General features: G+C 49.1%; 1 protein-coding gene across 4 annotated transcripts; it reads right to left on the reverse strand.

Annotated features, from left to right (window-relative positions):
* Window positions 1-1,320: 1,320 nt before the first annotated feature.
* On the reverse strand, window positions 1,321-11,742 carry NEU2 (neuraminidase 2). 4 transcript variants are annotated; one of them, XM_021676892.2, is made up of 4 exons: window positions 11,655-11,742; window positions 7,622-7,672; window positions 3,757-3,961; window positions 1,321-2,259 (listed from the first exon to the last, which is right to left on the reverse strand). In XM_021676892.2, the coding sequence occupies exons 3-4, from the start codon at window positions 3,955-3,957 to the stop codon at window positions 1,321-1,323; spliced, it is 1,140 nt and encodes a 379-aa protein (XP_021532567.2). In that variant the 5' UTR covers window positions 3,958-3,961; window positions 7,622-7,672; window positions 11,655-11,742. The 4 variants fall into 4 exon arrangements, with proteins under 4 accessions (XP_021532567.2, XP_012289467.2, XP_064228858.1 ...); XM_012434044.3 differs by lacking the exon at window positions 7,622-7,672; XM_064372788.1 differs by lacking the exons at window positions 7,622-7,672; window positions 11,655-11,742 and adding an exon at window positions 11,317-11,617.
* Between the last annotated feature and the right edge of the window lie 9,103 nt (window positions 11,743-20,845).

Here is a 20,845-nt window from a genome sequence, read left to right on the forward strand (position 1 = left end):
AAATAGTGACACTATACTCCAGCCTGGGCAACAGAGCGAGACTCCGCCTCAAAAAAAAAAAAAAGATCATCCTGAATTATGTGAGTGGGCCCTAAGTCCAGTCGGTGACAAGCGTTCTTCTTGTAAACATAGAAGAGAAGCCACAGGACGAGACGATCGAGGCAGGGATTGCAGTGAAGCAGCCACAAGCCAAGGACCAGCAAGCGCGCCGGGAGCCGGCAGAAGCGGGAAGAGGCCGGGGTCTTCAGAGGGCAGAGCCTTTCAGACATGTTGATTGCAGGCTTCTGGCCTCCAGAAAGAACTATGAGAGAATACATTTCCGTTGCTTTAAACCACGAAGATTAGGGGTAATTTGTTCCAGCACTCCCAAGACGCTAACACAATGACTTAAGCTAGCTTAATTCTCCTAGACCCTACCTGACTCCCGGCAAAGCTATTCCTATGCTGTCTGCCCCAAAGCATTGGCAAGGACACACATACAAACACACACATGAACACACATGCACACAGACACACATGCACAGAACACGCATGCATACAGAGACACACACGAACACATATGAACAGCATGCACACACGGATACATGAACACACACAAACACACATGCATGAACACACATGCACACACAGACATGCATGGATACACATGACACACATGCACACATGGACACATAGGAACACACCCAAACACATGCACACAGAGACACACATGGACACACACGAACATATGCACACAGAGACACACATGAACACGCATGAATACACATGCACATACACACGAATACACATGCACACATGGACACACAGGAACACTCCCAAACATGCACAGGGTCACACACGAACACACATGCACACAGACACACATGGACACACACAAACACACTTACACACGCAGACACACACGAACACACATGCATCTCTGCTAATTTACATCATTGTCTCAGCTCTTCCCCAGGAACACGATGAGTGGTTCCTGAGAAGGGAGGGGTTGAATTAGGAAATCTGTCAAGATTGACACAAAGCTGGGGTTGGGGGACGGGCAGGCAGGGTGACAGTGGACCTGCAGGGCCCTCCTCGCCTTTCCTATGGATGGGCAACAGGAACACAGGCACTTTTGGTTTCTGGGCTGAAAATATAACTTTTGGGAAGACTGGAACCGTGCAGAAGCAAAGGAGCAACAGGCTGACCCCCCCGCACGCCGCCAGCAAAGGGACCCAAGAGTGGCTCCCACGTCCGGGGGCCACAGGAGGAAGAGGCAGCCACAGAGCCTCCGAGCCGGGTGTGAGGGAAAGGGAGGCCCTTGGGGTGGGCACGGCAGGTTCACTGTGGCAGGTACTCAGCCGGGAAGGCTTGCTTCAGGGTGAACATGAGAAAGACGATCTCCTCGTAATCATTGGCTTCGTACAGACACCCAAACAAGGGGGACCCGTCGGGGCCAGTGCCCATGCTCTGGAGGTCTGAGTAGGCACAGCTGCCCTTGGCCAGCAGTACCGGCTCTGACCAGGCCTTAGGGGCTGGAGGCCGAGGGTTGAGGTAGGCGCCCAGGTCGGTCCTCTGCCAGGAGTGTGTGGGGTGAGTGTAGAGCAGCCACTGGGCTGGGGAGCCGGGCCCCGAGCGGGGGCTGGGGAAGCTGATGATGCTCCCCTGGCAGCCCTGGGGCGGCTCCACCAGCTTCTTCACCAGCTGAGACTCCTGGAAATCAAGCCCATCATTGGTGCTCTGGGCCTGGACCCTGGCTCGGAGGTGGCTTCTCGCACTGAGTGTCACCACCCTCTGCTCCCCAGCCCCGACTTCGGCCACCTGGCACTCCAGGGTGTCCTGGGCCACAAAGTGCCCTCGCTGCCATGTGTGTCCATGGTCGTGGCTGAGGAAGCAGAAGGCAGAGGGGCTCGGCCTTCGGATGGAGTGAAGGTTCCGATAGGCGTAGGCGGGCACCACCAGGCTCCGGGCCCTGTCGCGCAGCTGCAAACAGTGCCCTGGGCCCACCGCAAAGGTGGCCCACTCCTGGTAGGCTGGGCCGATGGCTGCATCAGTGAGGTCTCTGGGGGAGCTCCAGGTCCTCCCATGGTCAGTGCTGGTGACTTGGCACAGCCTCGTCACGTTGGCCCTGGTCTGCAGCTGGTGTTGCTCCGAGACTTGCCCAGGGATGGCAATGAAGAAGAGGAAGAGGGTCCCCGTGGGCTCATCATACAAGGGGCATGGGTTCATGGACCGGTGGCCATGCAGCCGGGCCTGGGCCACCACCTCCTGAGCTTGCCACTGATGGGGGAGAGAGGAAGAAGAAGACAGCCTTGAAACAGCTGGGGATGGTGCCAGGAGCTGTGCATGTGGATGGGTGCGCACGGGCGTGTCTCCCCGGGTTAGAGGCAGAAGTCATCGAGGACAACTCTTCATGCAGCACTCATATCCTCACAACGTTTCCCCACCCCACCCCTCCAAGGCAGCCACGCTCAGCTGAGTGGCTCTGTTCTTCCATTCCCATCAATATGCATTTACAGAACACCCACATGCCAGACACGATATGAAGATGACTAGTGCCTGAGCCATTCCCAACTTCATCCTGGTCGCTCTACTTCCCAGCCCAGTCCAGCTCGCCCTCCTGGAATAGCAAAGCCCCGGCAGGAACTGCAACAGCCTGTCAGTACAGGACAGAGTGTGACAGTCACCTCTCCCTTTCTGTGCTCCATATCCTACTCACGTAGCCAAGCAGGACTCACACTGAACTTCCAGAATCCCCAAGTCTACGTCATATATCCTGTCTGTCCCCATTTAGTAACAGCTACCCTCACTGAACAATTCTAAGCACAGGCACGGCACCAAAACTCTAACATCCACGGTCTCATCTAATGCCTCAACCCCTGGGGGACAACTGTAAATAGCTCCACTGTTACAGTGATCAAGAGACTGAGACAGCGGAGAGGAATTGCCCAGACCACACCTCTGGTCAGTGGTGGAACAAGGACTTGAACCTAGGTCCATCTGCTTCAAATCACGTGCTTCAAACAGCTGCGTAGTGATGACCACAAAGGAATGATAATAATATTAAACACTGCCGGGCGCAGTGGCTCACACCTGTAATCCCAGCACTTTGGGAGGCCTGAGGTTGGGAGTTTGAGACCAGCCTGACCAACATGGAGAAATCCCGTCTCTACTAAAAATACAAAATTAACCAGGCATGGTGGCACATGCCTGTAATCCCAGCTACTCGGGAGGTTGAGGCAAGACAATCACTTGAACCCAGGAGGCAGAGGTTGCGATGAGCTGAGATCATGCCATTGCACTCCAGCCTGGGCAACAAGAGCAAAACTCCATCTCAAAGTAATAATAATAATATTAAACCCTTCAAATATGATCAGGCAGCCTTGGGTGCTGTCATCAGGATTAATTACTTAATCTATAATCTGGAACTTCAGAACACAAGCCATCCTCTGCCCCAGCACCCCAAGTTAATTTTACTCAAGGACACAACCTCTCGTTATGCAACACTGAACCATTCCTCCCTCAGGTTATCAAGGATGCTGGGAAACTCCTTCATTCAGGAAAACAGATGGAGGCCAACAGGACATATTCATGGTGACCTCAGAGGTCCAGGTGACCACCGGGAGCATTTTCTCTGCTCTATCTCTCCCCCAGATCTCAGCCATGGAGGGATGAAGTTGTCCCCGTATTCCGTGAGATCCAGCCTGGCCCCTGATCACGGCAGCAAAGGGTGTGTGCAGGGCCCTGGGGAGCAAGGGCAGCCGCCTCCTGCCTCACCTGAACCTGGTGGGTGGGTGCATCATAGCCTCCCCTGCGCAGGACAATCACCTCCGCGTCCTCATCCTTCTTGCTTGCCCGCTGTTCCGCGAAGGCCAGCAGGGTCTGCTGCCCGGGCAGGTAGAGCAGGGCAGGGATTCTGTAGGCGTGAGCTCCCGACTGGAACACGCTCTCCTTCTGCAGGACGGGGACAGATGCCATGGGTCTGGGGATGGACAGGAGGAGATGTGTCACCTGCAACCACACCTGAGATGGGTCCAGAGTCATTCACCCAGACAAGTGATGCTCAACCCTTGGCCGAGTGGATCAATGTCGGGGTGGCCTGTCCTCCCACGTGGGGTTCATTCTCCTTTCCTACATCCCAAGACCTTGCTTCTTTTTTAATTTTTATTTATTTAGAGACAGAATCTCACTCTGTCACCCAGGCTGGAGTGCAGTGGCACGATCTTGGCTCACTGCAACCTCTGCCTCCTGGGTTCAAGCGATTCTCGTGCCTTGGTCTCCCAAGTAGCTGGAACTACAGGCGCTGGCCACCACGCCTGGCTGATTTTTTTTTGTATTTTTAGTAGAGACGGGGTTTCACTATGTTGGCCAGGCTGGTCCTGAACTCCTGACCTCAAGTGATCTGCTCAACTCAGCCTCCCAAAGTGCTGGTATTACAGGCGTGAGCCACCATGCACGGCTTGACCCTGAGTCTTAATTCTGCCTTTGCCTCTGGTAGACATTGGGAGGGGATATTGCAAAAGGGTGTTTTGGATTCGATTTTTATCATAAGTTAACAATGCTCCTTGCAACAGATTTTTGATAACCTCCAGCTGCTTTTGCCAAGCCCAGCCCATCAATCCAGGGGTAAATCTTGGGAGGACAGCAGTGCAGGCCGGGTGGCATTCGCCAGCTGCCCAAACGCCAGAAAGTGACACATGGGAGCTTTTTATAACTCCAGAGCCCTGCAAAGTTGTTTCAGGAAAAAAAGAGGAAAAAGAAGAAGCGTGGCTTCTAAGGCTCTGCTCCCCAGGCTGCCTGAGGCTGAGGCCCAGCTGCCCCCGCTGCGTGGGCTCCCCCTCAGGCAGCGAGGGGGTGGCGTGGCAGTGGGAAAGGAAGGAAGTGACAGCGGCTCCTGACAGCTAACCCAGGCCGGGGGCGTGGGGTGCTCCAGAGGTCTAAGAAATAAGAATTCAAAATAAGTCTTTGGCTGCAAAGGGTAGGGAGGGGACAGAGGTAACTTGGGGACAAAGTGTGACAGCAGTTTTTGGGCTGGGCTGCCTAGGTCCCTTTAGGAGAACGCATCCCCCAGCTCTGGGGAGTGTTGGCTGCAGGGTCTTGGTTTGGGGAGGAGGGGCCAGTTGTCCCCAGATGAAGAATCTGCCCCAGGTCATACCCAAGAAAGGCTGCAGAATGACTGGTCCACCCAGAGCCTAAAGACCCTCGTCTGAACTCCCACCAGGAATAGCGCGGGCTCAGGAGCTCCCTCGGGCAGCTGGGCCTTCCCTGAGACTGCATTGCAGCCACCTCTTTCTCTGCCGCTCCTCCCTTTCCCGGGAGGCTCCTGCCTGCCATGGGTCTCCAGGTCAGAGCCAGCATCCTAGGTACCCCGTCCGAGACACGGCCTTTGCAGAAGGCAAGTGGGCAAGGGGCCAGCAGGAGGGGCGAGGTCTGCCTCTGTGCGTCCTTTTGCACTGCTCCCCTTTTCCCCCCACGAGCATGTGTTATCTATTTAAAGCTTAGCTTCTCTGAGAAATAAATGTAATCTCAGTCTCTCATTCGACCACAGTGAACATTAATATTAGGACGATTCGAGAAAATAAAACTCAGAAGGGCAAAGGCTGCTCAAGGAAAAAATGTGCTAAAATGTGCTATTGCCTAAACTTGGGTGGAAGAATCAGGGCTTAGTGATAAAATCTAGACCTGCGAATTGCAATCCAAGAAAACAGGGCTTGGTGGACATCGGGAGGCCTGTGCTGAGACGATATAAAACGTCAGAGGGAAACAATCAAATACGATAACAAGGAAAAATGAAAACGAGGAGAACTATGCAGTTTCACAGTGTTCTCTCGGAAACTGATCAAGGATTTATTTAAGCTCCGTGGAGTCGGCTCTGGAGAGCGTGTCCTTGATGGAAATTCTATAGAGTTGGCATATTCAGTTTAAAATGTTTGTATTTAAAATGCCCTCAGGGCCGAAACTTTCTGTACGGATGACAATGAGCTGGCCTTCTCTATACCATGTGGGAGGGAAGGAGGCTAGCTGAGGAAATCTTTTTTTTTTTTTTTGAGAAGGAGCTTCGCTCTTGTTGCCTAGGCTGGAGTGCAACGGCACAATCTTGGCTCACCGCAACCTCCGCCTCCAGGGTTCAAGCGAGTCTCCTGCCTCAGCCTCCCGAATAGCTGGGATTACAGGCATGCACCACCATGCTCAGATAATTTTTTTGCATTTTTAGTAGAGACAAGGTTTCACCATGTTGGCCAGGCTGGTCTCGAACTGCTGACCTCAGGTGATCCGCCTTCCTCGGCCTCCCAAAGTGCTGGGATTACAGGCATGAGTCACCGTGCCCAGAAAGCTGAAGAAATCTATAAAGACATTCTAGAGGGGAAAACAAGACAGACAGCGTCTTTGGAGTTGAGTGAGGTTTCAGACTACGGCTTAGGAAAGGGGCTGGTGGGCTCCATAAGGTAAGTGTGGCCAGAGCTGGTGGCTCATGCCTTAGAGAGAAGACGGGGCAAAGGAAAGAACAGGGGCTTCGGGCTGGCACTAGGGAGTGAAGCCACTGGCTGGCCCACCCTCAAGAAGAGAACCACTCTCAATGTTTAAAATTGAGATATATGGTCAGGCACAGTGGCTCACGCCTGTAATACCAGCACTTTGGGAGGCAGAGGCAGATGGATTGCTTGAGTCCAGTTCCAAACCAGCCTGGGCAACATGGCAAAGCCTCATCTCTACAACAAATACAAAACTCAGCCGGTCATGGTGACACACGTCTATAGTTCCAGCTACTTGGGAGGCTGAAGGGGAAGGATTGCTTGAGCCCGGGAGGTGGAGGTTGTGGTGAGCTGAGCTAGCGAAACTGCACTCCAGCCTGGGCAACAGAGAAAGACCCTGTCTCAAAACAAAAAATAAAATAAAATAGAGATATAATTCGCATACTGTACAATTTACCTTTTAGAAGTGTATGATTCAGGCTGGGTGCTGTGGCCCACACCTGTAATCCCAGCACTTTGGGAGGCCAAGGCTGGCAGATCACCCGAGGTCAGGAGTTTGAGAAGTGCCTGACTCAGTGGCTTTTAGTATTTTCATAAAGTTCTACACCCCAAAAGATATCCCTTTCCTGTGAGCAGCCACTGTCCTGTCAATGAAAACATACAAACTCTGTAAAATATCTGAAGAGATTTATACTATGCTATCCTATTTATACCTGGGCAACAGAGCAAGATCCTGTCTCAAAACAAAACAGAAAATAAAATGGAGATGTAATGCACATGCTATAAAATTTATAAAGGAGATTTATAGCCAAATATGAGTAACCAATGGCTCATGACACAACCCCAGGAGAGCCTATGTGCCAAGTGTGGTCAGATTACAGCTTGGTTTTATACGTTTTAGGGAGACTTAAGACATAAATCAACACATGTAAGATGTACGTTGGTTCTGTCTGGAAAGACAGGACAACTCGAGGTGGGGTAAGGGAGGCAGTTTCCAGATCACAGGTAGATTCCAAAAATTTTCTGATGGGCAGTTGGTCAAAAGAGTTTATCTAAAGACCTGCAATCAATAGAAAGGAATGTCTGGGTTAAGATGAGCCGTTGTGGACACCAAGGTTTCATCATGCAGTGAGGCCTCCAGGGGGCAGGCTTCAGAGCGCTCCACAGACCTAACAAGGTGCCAGAGTCTCAGTTAATTCTCTTCCGGATCAGGAAAGGACCTGGAAAGGGAAGGGAATTCTCTACAGAATGCAGACACAGTTTGCAGGACCATTTCAAAATACATCAAAGAAACACATTGTGGAGGGTAAAATACTTTCATTTCCTTCAGGGCCTGCTGCCTGTCCTGTGACACTATACTACAGGTAGGTTGGAATTTGGTGTCATATTGCTATGCAAAGTCTGTTTCATTAGTCTTAAGATGTATTTTAGCTGGGTGCAATGGCTCATGCCTGTAATCCCGACACTGGAAGGCTGAGGAGTATGGATCACCTGAGGTCAGTGTAAGGCTGGTTACCTCACTGGGAGCCGAATGGACATGCCCTTCTCTCTCCATGCCTGAAAACTACATCATCATTCTGAGCGCATTACTCAGCATTTGCCCTCTCCACGCGGGCTCCCTGTACCCGTTTCTGCATTCCAATCTCAGCCCTGCACCCACCAAAATTTTGAAAAAGTCCGCCAAAGACTTGCCCTATGGCAGCTTTCCCCGTACGTCCTTGACCAGCCCCTTGCCAGGGCCCAGTCCTTTCATATCCAATAAAACTACCTCTGCTTTGTTCACCTCGTCCATGCCCAGTCCCTTCATAACCAATGAAACTGCCTCCTCTTTGTTTCCCCACAGCCAATCAGCTACCTCCACTCCCTACAAAACCCCACGCCCCAAGAAGAGAAGCACGACTTCTCCGGCCCCTCCTGTCGGACCGTGGAACCTCGCCCAGGAGCTAATTAAATTTCTTTGTTCCAATAACTGGCCTCGGTTGCCTCATTCAAACCTTGGTTGCTTCATTCAAACCTTACAAGTGGTGCCGAAACCCGGGAGGAGTTGTAAGACCCCTCCCCTCCTGGGGGAAACTGACTCCTCCACTCAAAGCCGAACAAGGGAGCCTCTCACCTTGAGGTAAGACTTCTGTTGCCCATAACTTTTCCTGCTGCCTGCTCTATGGACTCCCTGCTCATAAACGCGGCTGCATCAGGGACTCCTTCTCCTCTCTCGCCACGGGCCCTGGGCCCCGGTCTCATCCCGAGGACCTGAGCATACTGGAGATGTCCCTGCACTCTTGTCTTCTCCCCGTAAGGGGTCTCTCAGGGCCAGGAATCTGAGGGAGACGTCCCCACCTTCCTGAACCCTCTCATAGTCTCAGGTGTTCAGTGTGATGGCCCGGGATGCTGAGCCACACTTCCGATCATCTTCGCAGCAGCGGCTAATGTTTGGGTAATCAGAAGCCCCGTTTACAACTTCAGGCCCTGCCCAGGAGCAGGACGAAACCCCCAGCTTATGCCGCTAAAACGTCTATCTCAAACTCGCCCTTTGGCATGTAAACTCCCGCTAATTGAGTAACTGCCACTTTCAGTTTCTCTTCCTAACCTCAGCACAAGTAAGTGGATGACTAAGTAAATTCTAAGCAGCAAATCCAGATTCGGCTGTATTCTCGGCTCATGTTTCTGCTCCTATCTCCTAACTCTCTCTCTCTCTCTCTCTCTCTCTCTCTCTCTCTCTCTCTCTCTCTCTCTCTCTCTCGATGTCGGCCGCTGGCGGCAGTTTCCCACTTTTAACTCTTTATCTCCCTCTCTTTCTCTCTCTCTAGATAACGGCCTTTTCCTGCTTTATGGAGTAACTGTAGTTTCAATTTCTCTTCCTACCCCCGGCATGAGTGAGTGAATGAGTGAGTTTATGTGTAGTCCCATGGCCTAACAGCTATGGGGCTTGTGTGGGCCTCAACCCGCAGTTCCATGGGGACGTCATAAAGCATAAAGCTGCTCCCAACCCCCTCCTCCTCCTCCTCTTTCAAGCTGCTCCCAACCCCCCTCCTCCTCCTCCTCCTCCGAGTTCTAACATAGTCTCTCCTGTTAGTGCCCACACTAGCTCACACAGCACTCCCACCAATGGGAGTTCCCCTCTTTGTCCCCTCTACACAAAATCCCCAATCCCTCCTGCCCCTCCTCTTTCAAAACGCCAACCCCCTTCTGCTCTCCCAGGTCCTAACATAGCCTTTCCTGCTAGTGCTCACACTCACCTACACAGTGCTCCCACCAATGATAACTCCCTCCTTTATCCCCTCTGCGAGGTGGCTAGAACGAAAGGTGTCATCCAAGTACACGTTCCCTTCTCTCTCTCTAATTTATCCACCATTAAAAACACCTAGGGTCATTCTCTACCAATCCTACTGTTTACACTAAAGAATTTCGCTATCTCACTCAGGCCTATAACTTGACCTAGCACAACATTTATGTAATTCTGTCCTCTACCCTTACTCCTAATAAGCATAATCACATCCCCATAGCAGCTCAGGTGCACGCTAATCAAATACACCTCACTAATCCCCAAATGCCCGTAAGCGCAGCGGTGGTCCCCAATGCCGACCCTAATTAAAACTATCAAACCGGCCAAAATAACCGCCACCGCCAAGACCAAATGCTGCAGTGTCTCCTAGTGGGCATGCAAGGTGCAGCTCAGAAGGTAGTTAATTATAATAAGCTGCATGAAATAACCCAGGGTCCTACTAAAAACCCAGCTGCCTTCTTTGACCAATTAACCAACGCTATAGTCCTCCATACCCAGGTAGACCCTGACTCCGTGGCAGGGACTACCCTCCTAGCAGCCCATTCTATCTCTCAGTCAGCACCAGATATTAGAAAGAAACTGAAAAAGACAGAGGAGGGCCCCCAAACTCCCATAAGGGACCTGGTGAACATGGCATTTAAGGTCTTTAATGGCCAAGAGGAAAAGGCTAAGGCCACCCACAAGGCCCATTTACAGCAACAGGTAAGCCTCCAAACCCAAGCCATTGTAGTAGCCCTAAGGCCAGCAGCTCGCCCAGCGTCTAGTATAAGGAACTCCTCCAAGTTCCTCCAAAAAGGTCCCACCCAGGCCCTGCTTCAAACGCGACCAGGAGGGGCACTGGACCTAACTGTGTCCCCATCCATGTCCAGCCCCGGACCCTGTCCTATCTGCAAACAGACTGGACACTGGAAGGTAGACTGCCCGTTCCAGACTACAGGCTCACCCCCTGCACCTCCATGTAAGGGGCAGGCCGGTCCAAAGGATGCAGTCCATTCATTTAAACTCCTTGCCCTCATGGACAATTGATGCAGCCTAAACTCGAAGATCCCCATCACCCTTGCCAAGCCTAAGGAAATGCTGCAAGTAGCGGATAAGTCCATTTCCTTCTTAATGGACATGGGGGTTGCCTGTTCTGTATTGCCTTCCTACTCAGGGCCTAGTATACCTTCCCAGGTTTCAGTTATGGGAATTAATGGAAAGCCTTCCTGCCCTAATCAAACTCATCCTTTAGCCTGTGTCCTCCAAGGACACCCCTTTTCTCACTCTTTTCTAATCATACCCTCATGCCCAGTTCCCCTGTTAGGACGAGATATTCTCCAAACTGTGGGGACCACTCTCCAACTTACTGGCCCCCCATACTCAAACCTATCACCCACTCACCTCCTACTGCCCTTCCTAACCAAACCTACACCTGGTCTCAACCCCTCGTTTCAACCCCCATCCCTCCTAATGTGGTTAATCCCTTGGTATGGGATACCTCTAAGCCTGTAGTGGCCAGACATCACACGCCAGTTAAAATACTTCTTAAAAAATCCTACCCACTTTCCCTCACGTCCTCAATTTCCCATCTCAAAAACTCACCGCCAGGGCCTAAAGCCTATCATCACCCGACTCCTAGCCCAGGGACTCCTTATTCCCACCAGTTCCCCTTGTAACACTCTTATCTTGCCGGTCCGAAAGTCATCCTGCAACTACCGCCTGGTTCAGGACCTGCGCCTTATCAATAAGGCGGTGGTACCCCTCCACCCTGTAGTCCCCAACCCATACACCCTATTATCAAACATTCCCTCCACTACCTCTTATTTTATAGTTCTTAACCTTAAAAAGGCCTTCTTTACCATTCCCCTTCACCCCAAATCCTACTTTCTCTTTGCCCTCACCTGGACTAATCCTAACACCAACCTATCACAACGGCCTACCTAGACGGTCCCGCCTCAGAAATTCCAGGTCAGCCTTCACCTTTTAGGCAGGACTTAGCATACAACCTTAACTTCTGCCCCTCTGGCCCTGTTGCCTTCTCCACCTGCCACTGCAACCTGCCTAGATAATCACCCGCCGTTCTCCAATATCATGCCACTCCAGCAATCACCAGCTCTGGGCAAACTGCCATGAGCCATCATCACTGGCTAATAAAACGACTGCTAGAACATTGGAGTGCTGGGCAAACTGTATATAAACTATACTTAAAAATACCCCCAGGGAACATGGCTAATATTCCGGTCCTGTACCTGCATTGTCCCTGAGGTTATAAAACAACTTGGCACTATAAGCCATACAATCCTGGAAAATAAGGCCACCCTAACTAACCAATTCAAACCCTCAAATAGCACATCTCATCCTTTCTCCTAGTTAACTCTAGTACAGCAGGGAGCCAACATGTTAAACTTAACCAAAACTGTAAACCTCACTCACTGCTTTTTATGCACCTCTCTCAGCAACTCCCCCTCTTAGCCGCAGTTCCCCTCCAGTCCAAGTTCAATCTGTCACAGTCACCTACGGGGCTTAGCACCACCTTAACAGATATCCCCTTGTTCAAAATACACTCTCAAAATTTCTCTCTCTCTGCTATGAGATAGCCAGCAACCCCAGCCTCAGGTGCAACACCATGGTAAACGTAAAATCTTCCCTTTATGCGCCTCCAGGAGGATACTTTTGGTGTAATAGAACCCTAACCAAAGTTATAAAAACATCCTTCACATTCCCCTGTGTGCCTGTCACCCTAGTCCCACAGTTAAAAGTGTATGGACAAGCCGAGTTCCTGTCCCTCATTGCACTGTCCCCTAATCACTGGGACAAATGAGCTGTCTTCCTCCCGATAGTAATAGGCCTCTCTTTAGCATCCTCTCTAGCAGCAGCTGGAATAGGAAGTGGAGCCATGGGCTACAGCGTCACTTCAGCCGCTCAACTGGAGGACAAGCTCCGTGTGGCCATTGAGGCATCAGCCGCCTCTCTGGCATCCCTCCAGTGACAAATAACGTCACTGGCTCAGGTTTTTACAAGCTCACATGAGAGAAATCTCCAGAGTGGCCATAAATCAAATGTTGCTTCACCCTTATGTCTGACTCCCAACCAAGGCACCGGCCAACTGACCTCCCCCCTTTGCCCCTGTTCAGCAGGAAGTAGCCAGAGAAGTGACGTCCTATATCATCAAAAAGGTTGGAATGTAAGGCCGGTTGCCTTGCTGGGAGCCGAATGGACACGCCCTTCTCTCTCCGCACCTGAGAACTACGTCATCATTCTGAGCGCATTACTCAGCATTTGTCCTCTCCACACGGGCTCCCTGTACCCGTTTCTGCATTCCAATCTCAGCCCTGCACCCACCAAAATTTTGAAAAAGCCCGCAAAAGACTTGCCCTATGGCAGCTTTCCCCATACGTCCTTGACCAGCCCCTTGCCAGGGCCCAGTCCTTTCATATCCAATAAAACTACCTCCCTTTGTTCACCTCGTCCATGCCCAGTCCCTTCATAACCAATGAAACTGCCTCCTCTTTGTTTCCCCGCAGCCAATCAGCTACCTCCACTCCCTATAAAACCCCACGCCCCAAGAAGAGAAGCACGACTTCTCCGGCCCCTCCTGTCGGACCGTAGAACCTCGCCCAGGAGCTAATTAAATTTATTTGTTCCAATAACTGGCCTCGGTTGCCTCATTCAAACCTCGGTTGCTTCATTCAAACCTTACAGTCAGGAGTTCAAGACCAGCCTGGACAACATGGAGAAATCTTATCTCTACTAAAAATACAAAAATTAGCTGGGCGTGGTGGCACGTGTCTGTAATCCCAACTACTCGGGAAGCTGAGGCAGGAGAATCACTTGAACCTAGGAGGCAGAGGATGCAGGGAGCACTCGAGTCTGGGTGACAGAGCAAGACTCTGCCTCAAAAAAAAAAGAGAGACATTTGTTTTAATGTTAGTACTTGTCAGCTGTATATGAATTTCAAAAGGAGTAAGGTGGGAGACATGTCTGACCCCCACTTCCCATCAAGGCCTGAACTAGTTTTTCAGGATTCCACAACAACCACACAGAGTCAACGGTTGGGAGTGGGGCAGTGGTGCCCTGGGAGGCTTTTCCCGGAGGAAGAGCCTTTGTTTGTTCTTGGCTGGGTTTGGAGTGGGACTTGACCTGCTGGCCCCCACATGGGAATAACGCCATCTCTCCAACAGCAGGGAGCTGCCTGCCTCCGGTCAGCTAACAACACTGGCAGAGTAACCCTGGAGGCAGCAAGCCTCATGTACAGTCAGCCTCTTTCCCCAAGCTAAAACCATTTCCAGTGGCTTCCACAAGTCCACTTGGCCCCGGGCTTTGCTGGAATTCCCAGGCCAAACTGAGAGGCTTGGTGTCAACCCCACGCTGGGGGATTGTGGGACCTCCTCTTGGGAGTTTGGACCAGCAGTGACTTTAGGGCAGAGTCTGGGAGTGTCCTGAGCTGGCTAAACTGAGCCTTCTGCACACGGTCCCCTCCAACATGACCATCTCAAGAACCAAGTGGGGTCCAATCCCAGTGGGCGTGGAGGGTCCCCAACTGGCATACTCTTTAAAATGGCTCGTCAAAGCATTTCTAAGCATAGCACCCACCTCAGAATTACCAGCAGGAGCAACAACTCTTGTTTATGTCAACAAAGGAACAAGTGAGTCGATTTAGAGATAAGCCAGACCTCCAGGACTGTCTCCTGCCGGATGGATGGGCCTGGTTGTGAAGTCGAGGGGTGCTTCTAGAAGTGCTGCAGCTCCGGCATTCCCTGGCTTCTCCTCGAGTCTCCTCCATCGGGTCCATGACCTATATACACCTCAGGGAGTCCCCAATAGCTACCTCCCACTCATCTGACCAAGCACATTCCAGGAACGATGGCAGCATATAGGCCCAGCCCTGGCCCAATTAGGTCAATAGAGCTCATTAGTCAGGAGGAAGTCTGTCCAGCTCTCCACACTGTCAGGCCTGAATCAGCATGAGCCGTGAGCAGTTTCAGTCAAGTTCGCGCTTCAAGTGGATGCGCTGAGCAAAATGTGAGAATGTGTGCCCAGCAGGACGGACTTCCTAGGGCCCGGGAGAGTCTGGAAAGATCAGGGGTGGGGGACCAGGCAGGACGCAGCTGCTGTTCTGGTTTGGCCACAGACTTCATGGGTGAATGGGGACACTTTTTTGGCCTCTTGGGATCTCTTCCTCTGAAATATGAAGCTAAAAATATCATTATAGGGCCAGGCGCGGCGGCTCACACCTGTAATTCCAGCACTTTGGGAGGCTAAGGTGGGCAGATCACAAGGTCAGGAGTTCGAGACCAGCCTGGCCAATATGGTGAAACCTCATCTCTACTAAAAATACAAAAATTAGCCACATGTGGTGGTGTGCACCTATAGTCCCAGGTACTCAGGAGGCTGAGGCAGGAGAATCGCTTGAACCTGGGAGGCGGAGGTTGTAGTGAGTCGAGATCACACCACTGCACTCCAGTCTGGGTTACAGAGTGAGACTCTGTCTCAAAGAAAAAAAAAAAAAAATATATATATATATATATATATGTATACACACACACACACACACACACACACACCACACCACACCACACATCATAATAGACTCTAAGCTGCGTAAGAGCAGCGATTCTGAATGCCTTGTTTGCTACTGTAATCCAGTATCTAGAACAGTTTCTGGTACATCACTGTCACTGTGGCCTGATAAACACTCATTAGTGAATGGGTGAATGTTGCCTTTCCAGACAGGGTAGATATGAATCTCTCTACCCAGTATCTGACCCTGGAAGGGACCCATCAGATGTTGGCACCTGGCAGCGAATCCTTTTCTTCTCTATGCACCACAACCATGCCCAAGGCTCCCTGGGCCATGAGCTTATCTCCAGAAGGACCACACATTTGCCGGTATGCAGCCAGAATGTATAAACCACCTCACTGCAGGTCACCACCAGACAGTGTGGGTGAGGCTGCAGAAGCTGGAAAAATCGAAAAGCTGTCACATTTAGCTCAGGGTGGACTTTTTGTCTTAGTCTTGAGCCAGGGATGCGGGAGGTCCCTGTCTGTTGTTCCCCTCCCTTCCCCTGGAGAAAGTCCTTTCGCCAGGTCTGTGGTTGGCTGCTCAGCTCTCGACAGTTCCCATGGCTCAGGGCCAAGTGCGTCCATACCTCGGCCCCTTTCTCCTGGAAGGTCAGCTCTCCCTGACTACCCCCAGGTCGGAGGGACCTCCTGGATGGCCTGTTCTGGGTCCTCTTGCTTCTGTCTGGTCTACCCTCTCCCTAGTTCTGAGACAGATGGTCATGTAAGTCTGACTTTAGGATTTTCAAAAGTCCCTCCCAAAGACCAGCCCATATTGGGGGTCCTCAGCAAACCCAGACTGCCCAGCCAGACTCACACCCCACAGGAGGTCAGGGGAATCACCTTAACATTGATGCCTTTAGATGCAGCCACAGAAAAGGTGTTCTAAAGATGAGTGAACTGTAATGGACTAGGCCCCGCGCGGTGGCTCACACCTGTAATCTCAGTGCTTTGGGAGGCTACGACGGGTGGATCACCTGAGGTCAGGAGTTTGAGACCAGCCTGGCCAACATGGTGAAACCTCGCCTCTACTAAAAAACACAAAAATTAGCCAGGTGTGGCAGCACACACCTGTAGTCCCAGCTACTCAGGAGGCTGAGGCACGATAATCACTTGAATCCGGGAGGCAGAGATTGCAGTGAGCCGAGATGGCACCACTGCATTCCAGCCTGGGTGACAGAGTGAGACCTTGCCTCAAAAATCAAATATAAGAGAAAAATAAAAGTCATTATTTAAAAAATACTGGTGAGTAATATAATGAAAGGCTTTAAAATGTGGTTTAAGGGTGCCTATTAACTCTAACCTGGCCAGGTCACTTAATGGGAACATATGATTTCAAAAAGACCTGAAGAGCCTGTACAAAGAAGCTTGATTTGGCACACTTGAGGCCGGGCACGATGGTTCACGCCTGTAATCCCATCACTTTGGGAGGCTGAGGCGGTGCATCATGGTCAAGAGTTCAAGACCAGCCTGGCCAACATGGTGAAACCCCATCTCTACTAAAACTATAAAAATTAGCTGGGTGTGGTGGCGGGCACCTGTAATCCCAGCTACTCAGGAGGGTAGCTGGTTTTGCTTCTTTAATATTTTTAATCTCTTTACCTCCTGGTGCTTCATTTTGGGTGATTTTCTCAGATACCTCTTCCAAATCACTAAAGCTCACTGAATCTAAAGTCATCTCTATTTAAGATTTTTTAAATCTATATCGCTTGAACCCAGGAGATATATACACATATATCTATTTGAGATGGAGTCTTGCTCTGTCACCCAGGCTGGAGTGCAGTGGTGCAATCTTGCCTTACTGCAACCTCCACCTCCTGGGTTCAAGCAATTCTCCTGCCTCAGCCTCCCAAGTAGCTGGAATTACAGGCACCTGCCACTGCACCCAGCTAATTTTTGTAGTTTTAGTAGAGATGGGGTTTCACCATGCTAATACACCAGCTAATTTGTCTGTATTTTTAGTACAGATAGGGTTTCACCATGTTGGCCAGGCTGATTTTGAAGTCCTGATCTCAAGTGATCCTCCCTCCTCGACCTCCCAAATTACAGGTGTGAGCCACTGTGCCCAGCCTAAATCAATATTTTTATTTCTATTTCTACTTTAAAAAATAATTTTCTTTTTATTTTATAGATTGTATCCTTTTTATCTCTTTAAGCGCTTTAAGTGTATCTATGTTTACGGGTTTTACATACATTAATTGATTTAATTCTAACAGCAACTCTGTGAAACAGGTACTATTTATCACCCCAATTTTGCAAAGCAGACAATGAACCAAACGTGATTATGTAACTATTCCAAGGTCACACAATTAGTGATTGGTTGATTGGGATTTAAAAGCAGGAACAAAGGAATTTGAGCTGTTATGGGCTGAATTGTGTAAGCTCAAAATTCATACGTTGAAATCTTCACCCCCCAGTACTTTAGAGTGTGACTGTATTTGAAGATAGGGCCTTTATTTATTTATTTATTTATTTATTTATTTATTTATTTTGAGACAGAGTCTCACCCTGTTGCCCAGGCTGGAGTGCAATGGTGCAATCTCAGCTTACTGCAACCTCCACCTCCAGGGTTCAAGCAATTTTCCAGCCTCAGCCTCCTGAGTAGCTGGGATTACAGGCATGTGCCACCACATCCAGCTAATTTTGTATTTTTAGTAGAGACAGGGTTTCATCATGTTGGTCAGGCTGGTCTTGAACTCCTGACCTCAGGTGATCCACCTACCTCAGCCTCCCAAAGTGCTGTGATTATGGGCATGAGGCACTGCGCCTGACTGATAGGGCTTTTAAAGAGATAATTGAAGTAAAATGTGGTCATATGGGTGGGCCCTAATCCAGTAAGACTGGTGTCCTTATAAGAAGAGAAAATTAGGACACAAACATGTGTGCACGCACAGAGGAAAGACAGGACACAGAGAGAAGGCCGCCATGTGCAACAAACCTGCTGACACCTTGATCTTGAACTTCCACCCGCCAGAACGGTGAGAAGTTTCTGTGGCTTAAGCCTCTCAGTCTGTGGTAATTCGTTATAGCAGCTCTAGCAAACTAATACACCTACCTCCTTCACACACAAACATGTCTAACCTTTCCCTCCATCCAAGGTCAAGTACTTATGGATGCCAAATTTGCTAAAACTTGTTATTATCTGATTGAGTCCCAGAGAGACTTAATTGTTGTACTTTGAAATCCCAAGAAGGTAATTATATTACACATCCACTACTGAAATGAAACACATACTTGGTTTTTAAAGTTCTTTTTTATATTATTCTGTGGTTTCTATTTTCTCATGTGTCAACTCTTCCATTTTTGTGGGATGTCTTTCTTTATGTTGGACTTTCTCAAATGTTTATAATTTGTAATTATCATTTTAAATAATTTATATTCTTCATATTGGTCTTCTCTAAGACCACTATGTTTTATAATTTTTGTCTGTGAACTCATCTTCAATGGGAATTATCCTTTCAGTGTGATGGTGGAATTGTTCCTGCCAGTGCCCCAGATTGTGCAGACCTCCCGCTAGTTGCTTCTGCACAATTCTTAAGGGGTCACAAATTCTTAATTTTTTTTCTCCGTTTCCACCTTTGGATTTTTGTACATCATGGCTTAAAGTTAGATCCCATGTGTAGATCCAGCTTGTTCTCCACTTTCTTATGGGTAGTTCTATTTCTAACCATGGCCTGGGACATTTTTTACTTCTGATCAACCTCTTCAAGCTTCCTGCTGTGCTCAAGTTGAGAGACTTTGATTCTTATTTCCCCATAACCATTATTTTAAAACAAACACCATAAGGAATGTATGCAATAGTCCCTAAAGTACTCAGCTCACCAAGGTAAATATAGAATTATCTAATTATCTATTCATTTGTGGCACCTAAACATGTACCTTTCTTGTTTTGAACCAAACTGCATATTTACATTACAAAAAATATATATCCAGCATTTCTGTATGTTCCAGAAAATTTATGTGATCTTGGGAAAGCTACTAACCCCTATAGATCTGGCTTCCTCATCCTAAGACTGTAGGGATGATTAAACATGCTAATCTTTGTAAAGCACTTAGAACGGTGCCTGATTCACAAGTGCTCAGTAGATGTTTTGATAAATATTCCTGTTTCTCTTCAGCTCTTTTTCTTGACCAGGCCTGGTCCATCATCTTTATACAGTGAAATTTTACTTTTTCAAATACCAAAACATTAAAAATTAAAACATTTAGATTCTCACACTGCCACATATGTACCTATGCAACAACCTTGCATGTTTTTCACATGTACCCCCAAACCTAAAATGCAATAAAAAAAAAAAATAATAAAAAAATAAAACATTTAGATTCTTCTCCTCTTCCCATCCCTTAAAGCAAATTTAACATGAGGTATTTTATCATCTTAAGAGAAACAGTCTTATAATGAATTAAACTCGTTATATTAATTATTCAATTCCTGCCAATGCATAATTATGAAAATCCCTTTGAAGCAACTGGCTTATGACTGTTAAGCTCATTAATGATCTATCAAAACTATCACTCAGAAAAGCATCACAAAAGCTTCTGGCCAAGGACACCCCAGGCCTTGAAAGGGATTTCTTTTTTTTTTTCTCCACCCCCTCCCCAAAAGAGATTTCTCAGTATCGTCCCAGAATATTTCTATAGCAGAGCAGCTGACAGCCATTAAAAACAGTGAAGAACTTCAAAGTGTGCTAAATTGGAAAACCACCAAGACAGTAATACAGAACAGAACATATATGTTGAGATCCTGCCTAAGTAAAACAGGATATAGGTAGGTGTGTGTGTGTGTGTGTGTGTGCACACGCATGCAAGGGAGAGAGAGGCAAGGAGGGAGAGATTATGTTTAGATAGAACTTTTCTGGAAGAACACTCACAAAACTGTTAACATAGGTTACATAAAATGTTTTTGAGCAAGAAAGTGACAAGATCAGATCTGTGTCAGCAGATTCACATAGATACTGAGTGGGATGGGGTGCTGAGGGCTGGAAGCAATTGGGAGAGACTGAAGCCAAGAGACCCATTTAAAGGACATTGCAATTGTCGGGTAGGAGTTGACGGGGGCCTATTCTGAGGCAGTGAGACGGAGCAGAGGACAAAAAAGGAAATTAGATTCACTTTAGAAAGCCACCCAGTTGCAGCCCCAGGGCCTAGTGCAGTACCTACTGGTACTAGCTGCTCAATAGGAAAGAAATGGTCTCCTGTGTGAAAGACTTATCATTTTAATTTGCAGAGTCATCCCACTGGGCACCTGAAGACAACAACCCCACCGACCCCTTCTTCTCATGAGTTCACGGCCTCAGACCTGGGCCTGGAAAGCTGGGGCAGGGAGACAGGTCCACAGGAAGGTGAGTCCAGGGCTCAGGCCTCCACTTGTGCCCCTTGCTGGACCTGCCCACCCAGGAGGTCCCTGCTCCACCCCACTATCCCACTCAGATCTGACCCTACAGACACACACACACACACACAAACACATCAGCTACCAACACATTTAGGAATTGCTTAAAACATATTTTTTTTGCTCATGACTATAATCCTAGCACTTTGGGAGGCCGAGGCGGGTGGATCGCGAGGTCAA

Source organism: Aotus nancymaae, unplaced genomic scaffold, assembly GCF_030222135.1.
Source record: "Aotus nancymaae isolate 86718 unplaced genomic scaffold, 86718_ANA_hifiasm-v0.15.2.pri h1tg000008l, whole genome shotgun sequence".
Taxonomy (NCBI): Eukaryota; Metazoa; Chordata; class Mammalia; order Primates; family Aotidae; genus Aotus; species Aotus nancymaae.